This window comes from Rhamphochromis sp. 'chilingali', assembly GCF_963969265.1.
Source record: "Rhamphochromis sp. 'chilingali' genome assembly, chromosome: 12".
NCBI lineage: Eukaryota > Metazoa > Chordata > Actinopteri > Cichliformes > Cichlidae > Rhamphochromis > Rhamphochromis sp. 'chilingali'.
In genome coordinates this window covers 7,656,020-7,665,766 of record NC_137939.1, presented here as the reverse complement: position 1 = coordinate 7,665,766, position 9,747 = coordinate 7,656,020, and the positions used below count along the sequence as shown (strand labels likewise).

The 9,747-nt window shown below is 41.8% G+C and overlaps 1 protein-coding gene across 1 annotated transcript; it reads left to right on the top strand.

Annotated features, from left to right (window-relative positions):
• The first annotated feature begins 3,643 nt into the window (after positions 1–3,643).
• actr5 (actin related protein 5) lies at positions 3,644–9,747 on the top strand. Its single transcript, XM_080899140.1, has 9 exons — positions 3,644–4,029; positions 4,225–4,463; positions 4,578–4,747; positions 5,001–5,218; positions 5,815–5,979; positions 6,390–6,494; positions 6,723–6,862; positions 7,076–7,208; positions 8,304–9,747. The coding sequence occupies exons 1-9, from the start codon at positions 3,646–3,648 to the stop codon at positions 8,622–8,624; spliced, it is 1,875 nt and encodes a 624-aa protein (XP_080755266.1). The 5' UTR covers positions 3,644–3,645; the 3' UTR covers positions 8,625–9,747.

Here is a 9,747-nt window from a genome sequence, read left to right as displayed (position 1 = left end):
CTATTAAACAAATGACTAAGTAATTTAGATTTTAGTTTATTTCAGCCATATTCCATATAAATCAGGTAAAAATAAATAAATAAATAGAGTCATGACAATAAAAGAATATGACTTTAAGAACTTAACAACATTACTTCAGTTATACTGCACCAACATCTCTTACACATTAGCACTAAGGGAACACTGAATGACCTGCTGGTTTTTGTCCATAAAACCACCAGGTCTCTCAGCAGAATTACGCAACATTTTAGCCACACTATTGCCCCGATCAAATCAGTGAGCTGGGATTTTTTATTCTGAACATGAACTACTATTACAGCAACAGACATGGACTACTGGTGCCCCACACAACAACTCAATGTCCACTATGTGAAGGAGGCAAACACATGCCTGCTCCTCTCGTTAACTGAGATAAACTGCTGGCATACTTGTTTTACATCTATACTGTTCAGTCTCTCCTGGTGGACATGGCATACAGCAGCATTGTTTAATCTCATTTGAGTCATTGTTAACTTTAGCCATGCTTTTAGTCTTCTGAGAGCACTGAAGCTTCTTTAGCTTCAGTGCTCTCAGTCTCAGTACATGCGTTTTATCCTCAGATTAAAATTATTATTATGTGCTTGATGTGCCTCACCTTTGGCCCTGGCTCTTCCCCTCTGACTGCACTAGGACATACTGCCACCTGATAAAATAACACATTGATTCACCTGACAAATAGGACATACATGACAATAAGAGTAAAATGTGTAGCTGCTTCAGTGTTTCTGTCAATTTGTGCAGATCTTGACTCATCAGTAATGTTTGTACGGTGAGTGCATTTTTAAAACAATTTGTGCAAGCTGCACTACAAGGTGGAATATTTGACTACCTCATGATATTTTGTCTCAAAAATATGAATATGTCAGTACCACTAGGAGGAAATTATTGTGTCACCAACATTTTAACATTAGACATATAATTTTAACAGCCTCTGTAAACTAATATCCTGGCTTGCTCGAGGCTGCCGTTTTCCCAGACAGTTTCAATCAAAATTAGAAATGAGACTGAGAGAACTAATAGTGCTGCATGTTGTGCAGTTAGTTTCCAAAACACGTTATTCATGGTTACATACAATTTTAGACTGATGTGGGCCAAACCCTAGCATAGCCTGTAACGTTATTATGACGGACACATTTTATGAGTGAACTTGACTTTAAGTGACTTACAGGTTTCTTTGAAAATAACTTTCTTATACCCAGGTTCTTCCTTTTTGCTGCCATCCTCCTCTCTTCCTCCAGGTTCTCGCAGCGCAGGCTTGGCGCTGCTAAAACTAAACAGAGCTCCCTGAAAGGCACAGCCAATCACATTGGCCATATTTGTCACATGCGGTAGGACTCCAGTGGAGGACGTAATTTAACTCTTTCTGCACCGCTGGGTGAATGAGACGTTGACAGATCGTTTTTTTCTTTCTGTCTGGCTTGTTTTTCTTTACTCGAAGAGATCAAATTATTGGTGGGGACAATTCAATAATCGCCGGATATTGGTGAGGACATATCCCTTCCGTCCATGCCAAATCTACGCCCTTGCCCATTTCTCATTCCCAGCTGGAAATTAGGGATGGGACATAACAAATACAGCTTTACATATGCGGATTATTATCAATGATGAGGTCAAAAAGACTCTCCGCTCAGGGAGCATCGGTTACATTAGAAGACAGGACGTTTTGGAAGATGATGAAACGTTTCAGAACATGATCCCTTTTGGCTTTATTGGACAGGACAGTGCTGACAGGAGACAGGAGGGTGGGGAGAGAGCAAACGCGGGATGACATACAAGAAATGGCTAATAGATCTAATAGTAACAGAAGAGAAGACCTGTAGAGTGTGTGGACCCAAGAGGGATTGGAGGACACAGTAGACATAAAGTTAAAAATGCAACACAGAGAGCAAAATTGTGCAGTCTAAACCCGAAAACGTTAGCAGAACTTAAAAAATAATGCAAAAGATTGCCTCAGTTGCATTCGGTACTGCTAAATTTAAAAGCTTAAGTAGATTCGTTCAGTTCAACAGCATTTTCTTGGCCTTCACCAAAAACGCACTGCACTATTATATTCAAGAAATATTAAAAATAATTCTCTCAAAAAGAATATAAAATGCTAAAGACATGATATGTACTTTTGAATATCTCAGTTGCAGATTTGATTAATCAAACTGTAAACTGTTAAAACTGTAAAATTCTAAATTGTACATATACCACTGTCCTGGTTCTGTTGTTGTTAACGTTTATATTCCAAACAATGACTATCAGAAATTTCTTGTAGTCCAGTTATTGCATCAAAAAATGATATAAAACAACAGCCCAAAACAAAACTAGACACTGTGCTCTGATACAGTTATCCAGACTCTTGAGTTTCTAAGTTAGGGAACAGTTGACCAGCTCCAGACTTCTGTACTCTAAATGAATACAGTGTTATTCAGTCCTTTGCTAATAACTGAAGTAGCAGATGTAGAGCATAGATCACTCTAAATACTACCAAGAAGTTCATCAGCAGTTCTTGCGAGGTCACTTTAAAGGATTTCAAAAAGGAAGGAAGGAAGTCACATGATAGGGTGAGGCAAGGTCTCACCCGAAACCTCTGCTGATAATGATCCACACCCCTTTTCACACCTTGGCTCATGTCATGAGGCACATGGTCAATAGTGGGTCAATGACCATCTTAAGGGACAACTCCCACTAGGGCTTAAATACCTGGGAATCTCCATTATTTGTTCTTAGAGCTGAAGAAGCTGTTTGGATGAGAGGTGAAAATTCTTCAAGAAACTCAAAGAAGTCCAGTTTCTTTCCAAGCTCCTTAGATTACTGTGACCTGGAACTGAGAACCTACACAGATGTGATGGGTCTTGGTGTTTACCATACAGCTCTCTGAAACTCTATACGGGGTCTTTTTTGTAGATAAAATAACTGCATTTCAAAAATAAATTGGTGATCAGGAATTAAAAATAATTTAAATGTTTTAATTGTATTTTGTTTAAATTAGCTAGACAAGCCATTTTCAAAGTTAAGAGTGCTGGGGCTCACCCAATCTTAAATCTTCACTCTAAAAAGAAATACAAGAAAACGTGATGAATTTACTTGAACATTTTATTCAAAATATATAACTAATATAGGGTTTTGGCTATAAATTGCTCATACTACCCAGTCATATACACAGTTTTAAGGCTAAAGTGTGACCCACCTGCCACTGGGACACGAACTTCGAAACAAGAGCAGTAAATAAGAGTAAAGAGTAATATCGCAAACTAACCACGGCCTATTCTCAGATTTAATTAACTTTGTATATAAATACAATGGATAGATGGAATGTAACTGTACATAAATGGGGCCCACCTGCAGTACCTTGCTAGCCCACCAGGGGGGTCGTCTCATATTTAGGGAATCACTTAGCTGGAATATTAGTCTTATGCTTATGCTTTTCTCCATTCGGATTTGTCATGTATAGTGTGCGTGTGTGTGTGTGTTTTAATCAATGTTTGTTTCCAGTTCGTATTGCTAAAATCACACACATCAAGGTTATATGATAAAAGTGATTTAAAAATCTGTCAGGAACTGTAAATCTGCGACACCGAGCCTCCAGTCGGCTGTATTTTGCAGTTACACATTTTCAAAATGGCTTCCAAAGAAGGACCGGTGTGTCAGATTTTCTCGTTCCAGGACTGGAAAGCCTCCCCTGATCCAATTCTTGAGCTCCCCGTACAGTATCTGACCCATACACCCTCTCCTATAGTGATAGATAACGGCTCCTTCCAGACCCGGGCCGGCTGGGCGGCTCCGGGGGCCGAGCTCGACCCTCCGCGGCTCCTGTTCAAGTCTGTGGCGGCGCGAAGCAGAGGCGCTGCCCGCAGTGAGACCCAGATCGGTAACGACATCCCCAATTTGGAGCCGCTGCGGTGGCTGCTGAAGAGCCAGTTTGACCGAAACGTGGTGGTCAACTTTGAAATCCAAGAGCTCATCTTCGACTATGTGTTTACACACCTGGGCATCACGTCAGAGGTGAGCGGAAGTTAAATCAGTCATTTGTAAGTGAAACGTTGGTCGGTTTGAAGGTTTTGTATCTGGAGTTCAGGATTAATTGAACAACTTAACTCCCGGGATATTTTCTGCTAGCTGTTTATAGTCATGTAAGTCACCTGGACACCCAGACAATACATCAACACCACTTTATTATTATTATTATTATTTTTGCAGGGTAGTGTGGATCACCCCATTGTGCTGACAGAGGCGCCCTGCAACCCACTGCACTGCCGCCAGATGATGTCAGAGCTGCTTTTTGAGTGCTACAGCGTCCCATACGTCTCCTATGGTGTGGATTCCTTGTACAGTTTCTACCACAATAACAATCAAAGGAAGCTCCAGTCACCACACACGGGAATCATTCTGTCCTCAGGTTACCACTGCTCACACATCCTGCCGGTTATTAATGGCAGGTGAGGATCAACATGCACAAACGAATGATTTATATACAGCTTTTACCGTTTGCTCTGTTTTCCTGATTTTTATCACACACCGTAGTTTTAGTTCTTATCTGGTTTTTGTTCGAGGTTGGATGCTGTGAATTGTAAGCGTGTGAATGTGGCTGGGAGTCAGGCAGCGTCCTACCTGCAGCGCCTCCTGCAGCTGAAATACCCAGGTCACCTTGCTGCCATCACACTCAGCCGCATGGAGGAGCTGCTGCATGAGCACAGCTACACTGCTGTGGATTATCATGAAGGTACAAATATATCCATGGACATGTAACTACGCATTTGTTTTTTTTATGGGACAGCAATTAAATGCTTTAGATTTATGATAGCTGAAGAATATTTTAGTAACATCGGTAGATTGCACACAGTGAGTTCCTCCTCAGAACTACTAGAGAAACAGATGACTGTGAATAAAAGGAGTGAGGAGTCAGCACAGAGGTGCATGCATGTGCTCTCTCCTCCCCTTGACTTTGCATTTCCTCTATGCTGTGTTTTCCGCAGAGCTGGAAAAGTGGCGCAGCCCAGAGTTTTATGAGCGGGAAGTTCACCGTATGCAGCTTCCGTTTTCGAGTAAGGTGCCGGGCGGCTGTGTGAGTGTAGAGGAGCGGCAAGAGAGACGAGCTCAGCAACTTCGACGACTTCAAGAGATTAATGCTCGCCGCCGAGAGGAGAAGCTGCAGCAGGACCAAGAGAGGCTGGACAGACTCTTAGCAGTACAGGCAAGGACCTTATTGGACCTTTTAAAGTTCACAAGCACAAGAGTTGTCTCTCTGATGGCGGATTCCTGTCTTATCAGTTAGCCTGTTTGTTTCTCTCATCTTTTTCCATTTTTTTAAACGCCTACCTTTCTATATTTCAATGGAACTGTCATCAGGAGGTTTGGATCTTGTTTTTAGGCCGGTACATGCATGCATACTTATAGTAGTTGTAACGGTAGTGCAGTGTTGACAAACAACATGATTTCTAACATAGCACCTGATTGGCAGATAAAATTTAATTAATTTAATGCACTTCCACTGGGATTGCGGGAATCATTTGCAACACTATGGGTGACCAAGCAAGAGCGAAAGAGAGTCACAGAAAAGAAATGCATAATTTATATGTTGGCAGTTACACTGCGAGTCAAAGACGATTGATTGATTGTTCCAGCTGAGGACGGAAGACAAGATGGAAATTGGCACTCGGTAATAAACACATAAAACAGTATTTCACCTACTGATCATAGAGTTGTGTGTGTGTGTGTGTGTGTGTGTGTGTGTGTGTGTGTGTGTGTGTGTGTGTGTGTGTGTGTGTGTGTGTGTGTGCGCGCGTGCAGGAGCTGCTGGAGGACGGCCTGCTGGATCAGTTTCACAAGAGTCTGGTGGAGCTTAACATGGATTCAGCCGAGGAGCTGCAGTCGTACATCAACAAATTGCAGCTCGCTGTAGAGCAGGGTAGACAGAAACTGCTGCACAGTGATGGAGCAGAGGGAAAGGCGGAGGTAGGTGTTCTGCCATCAAGTTTAAAAAATAGAATTCGGTTGTACTGACTTATTTTTGCATGTGCTGTGCCCACATTTCCAGGCTCTGTGTCTGAATCAGTATTTGGATAAACAAATCTGCAACTGCTTTTTGGTAGAAAACAGTTAATAGAAGAATGCTGAGCATATGACAGTGTTAGCACTGTATCTATAATGAGATGGTTATCTAAATAATAAGAGCTCAAGTTGTCAAATTACAGTGAAAATGACTACAGAGCACAAGTGAAATTGAAATGATCCAATAATTAATTAGGTGTAAATGTCATTATCACGACTGTGCTGCGAGGCTCTACAGCATCTATGCTTGATTGCTGCGGTGGATGTAGTGCTCCTGACACAAAGCCTGAGGCTGTTCTGTGGCTCTCTGTCAGGTGTCAGAGCTGGAACAGCCGATGGACGAGACAGATGGAGTGGCACTGATGGATTCTGACTTCCCCGAGGACTCGCTGCCAGAAAAACCTGCTAATGTGGTTCAGGTAATGGCACAGGATACCTGAATGTCTCAGAGACATGTAGAGCCTCATTAATGCTGTGCAGGGAAATACCTGCTGCGGTCATGTGTGGCAAAATGTGTAGAAAAACTTCCAGTAGTTTTTGAGCATAACTTTGCTATTGCAACATTTGAAACATGTGGTGGTGTCAGTACTGTCATAACTTCACGTTAATGAAGGAGAACTTTTTTTTCCCCGCTCCTCCTCCTCCAGCCCGTGTTTAACATGGCGGAGTACCACCAGCTCTTTGTGGGGACGGAGCGTCTGCGGTGTCCAGAGATTTTGTTCCAGCCTTCGCTGACTGGAGAGGAGCAGATGGGACTGATGGAGACTCTGCAATATGTTTTGGCCAGGTAATGATGGGATGTAACGGTTGTACACAAAAGCACGAATATGCAGAGAAGTTGTATAAACACATAACCTCATCCTGATGAAGTTATTACAAGGAGCCAGAAAATGCTATGTTATATAAACATTCTTTTATTATTATTTTTTTATTAGTTTTTTACTGATGGTATTTATTTTTTTGTTAATGATGTGAACTTTGATGCTTTAATCACAAATAGGTACACTCCAGAGCAGCAGGAGGCGCTAGTGAGCAATGTATTTCTGACCGGAGGGAACATGCAGTATCCTGGGATGAAAGAGAGGGTAGAGCGAGAACTGCTGGCCATGAGACCCTTCCAGTCACAATTCAAGGTACAGCCTGTGCTCTCCTAAAACGCTGTTATGTTTACTTTGTCAAAAAATCTGAAATCTTTTTTTGATAAGGACAAAAAAATCTAATATAGTTCAAACAGTAACCACAAAAAACAGAAAACAAGAGCTTTCAGGTGGACGTAAAACCCTGGACTTTAAGCTTTTGTGTTTTCTCTGGAAAAAATCTTGAACATAGTAACGGAACGCAAAACGCCACAAAAAGGTTGTATCGTCTCTTTAAAGCACAGGTGTCGAACTCCAGGCCTCGAGGGCCGGTGTCCTGCAGGCTTTAGATGTGTCCTTGATCCAACACAGCTGATTTAAATGGCTAAATTACCTCCTCAATATGTCTTGAAGTTCTCCAGAGGCCTGGTAATGAACTAATCACTTGATTCAGGTGTGTTGACCCAGGGTGATATCTAAAACCTGCAGGAGACCGGCCCTCGAGGCCTGGAGTTCAACACTCCTGCTTTAAAGTCATCAGCTCAAATATTTTTCTAAAGTTCAACATGGGATGTGACATAAATATAAATGATCTAATGTACACTCACCATACACTTTGTTAGGTACACCTGTTCAACTGCTTGTTAGTGCAAATATCTAATCAGCCAATCACATGGCAGCTACTCGGTGCATGCAGGCACTGAAGTTCAAACCTAGAATTAGAATGGAGAAAAAAAGTTTAAGTGATTTTGAAGATTGTCCCACCCAGCCATCACTAGAGTTTACAGAGAATGGTCTGAAAAATAAAACATATCCAGTGAACGCCCCCACAGCCGACAAATCATGTCATTATGGACCAAACTGTCCTGAGGAATGTTTCCAGCACTTGGTTGAAGAATTAAGGCAGCTCTAAAGGGGAAAACGAATCCAACCCAGTACTAGCAAGGTGTACCTAATAAAGTGTCCAGTGAGTAGCCAGCCATGTAAATAGTGCATATAGTTAGATATGAAGCAACAGAGCTTGTTTCAAAATAAAGAAGTGAGTTATGGGAACCGTTATGGGATAAATGACTCCAGCTAAACTTTCCAGTCCTTTCAGATGTTTTGATTAGTGTTGATATCATCTGAAGGTAACCTAAAACTTCTTCATAGGTGACCATGGCGTCTTGTCCGGCCTTGGATGCCTGGCATGGAGCACGAGGCTGGGCGTTGGAGCACCCTCCTGGAGCAGTGTCGGAGGGATGGATCAGCAGACAGGACTACGAGGAGAAAGGAGGCGAGTATCTGAGCGAGCACTGCGCCTCCAACGCTTTCGTTCCCATGAAGATCGCTAAACCCGCTCGCCCTGCTGAGCCACCCGTTACAATGCAAGCATCTACAGAAGGTCCTGCTGCCATCACCATGGTTACGACAGATCCGACCCCCTCCTCCTCTACTAGTGCTGTTGCTGATGTTACCATGGTTACCACGTGAAGCAAAGCTCTCTGATATCCCCCCCCGACGTGTCCGAAGTTCAGGAATGATTTCAGGATGAAGTGAAGGGTTTCACTTTGTCCTCTTTCGTTCAGCTCGACTCGGATCGTGCTTTTTCAACAACCGCCAGAAAGCTGCTGTCACTCCTGCTGAACGCTTTGGTCTTTGAATTCCAGGCGCTGGGAAAAAACCCCTAAAATGAGCTTGAGAGAGACGGGAAATGCATAACTGTAACTGAATCAGGAGTATTGTACACTGCTGTTCTTGGTGAAATCACAAGAGTTCATATTGAACAGGGATCAAATGAATGTTGTTAAAGGCCAAGAGTATTTTTTTGTATTATTGTGTAAATATAATTTTATTTTGTATGTCTGTGTTTTTAAAAAACAAAACAAAAACATTTCCCCTCTTGGAGACCGTTGTCTGTCTTTTGATTGTCAAAGAAATCTGATATTTCGTGTCTTCTGTCCCTTCTTCTTCTCTCCTTTCTTTTCCTGTTTTCTAGTTAAATGTTCAGTTTGCTGAATGCTCACACACATTCCCTCAAACACCTCTAGTGCTATTTATACATGCAGCTAGCCTTTGTTTTCACTAAAGTTAGGGAAAAGAAACTTTCTTTCATGCCAGCTTTAATTCTTTGTCCTGTAGGTTTTTATCAGAGGAATCCTTTTTGAGCTCTAAGTCACAGGTTACAGAAAATCTGACCAGTAATTTGACCCTGGAACATGTAATTACTGTTGTGGGTGTTAAAGTGATTAGAGAGCATGAGACCACATAACATTCTTATTTTGAACTAATGCCCTCAGGAAGACTTCACAGGGCGCCTTTAGGTAGGCAAAAGGTGCATAAGGGATCATTTGTGCCAAAAGCAATTAGCATACTGAGTTATAAGACTCTGTGATGTATTTGTACTGAAGTTTTATGTATGCATTTGTGTGACTGTGGGCTGAGTGCTGCCAGTATTTTTTTTATGAATTGATTTATGACTTGATGACTCACACACAATTTTCTGCTAATGTGGAGAATAAAGTTATTCTGTTCTAAATGCCACCAGAACAATGTAATAAAATATTTTTGGGTAAAAGTAGATGGGCTCTTTAAATGTAAAAATAAATAAATAAAT

Bases quoted from the DNA above. Each gene is read 5' to 3' on its own strand.
- actr5 (XM_080899140.1), top strand. From the start codon at position 3,646: ATGGCTTCCAAAGAAGGACCGGTGTGTCAGATTTTCTCGTTCCAGGAC. The intron at 4,030-4,224 runs GTGAGCGGAAGT...TTATTTTTGCAG, and splicing joins ACCTGGGCATCACGTCAGAG to GGTAGTGTGGATCACCCCAT. The intron at 4,464-4,577 runs GTGAGGATCAAC...TTTTTGTTCGAG, and splicing joins CTGCCGGTTATTAATGGCAG to GTTGGATGCTGTGAATTGTA.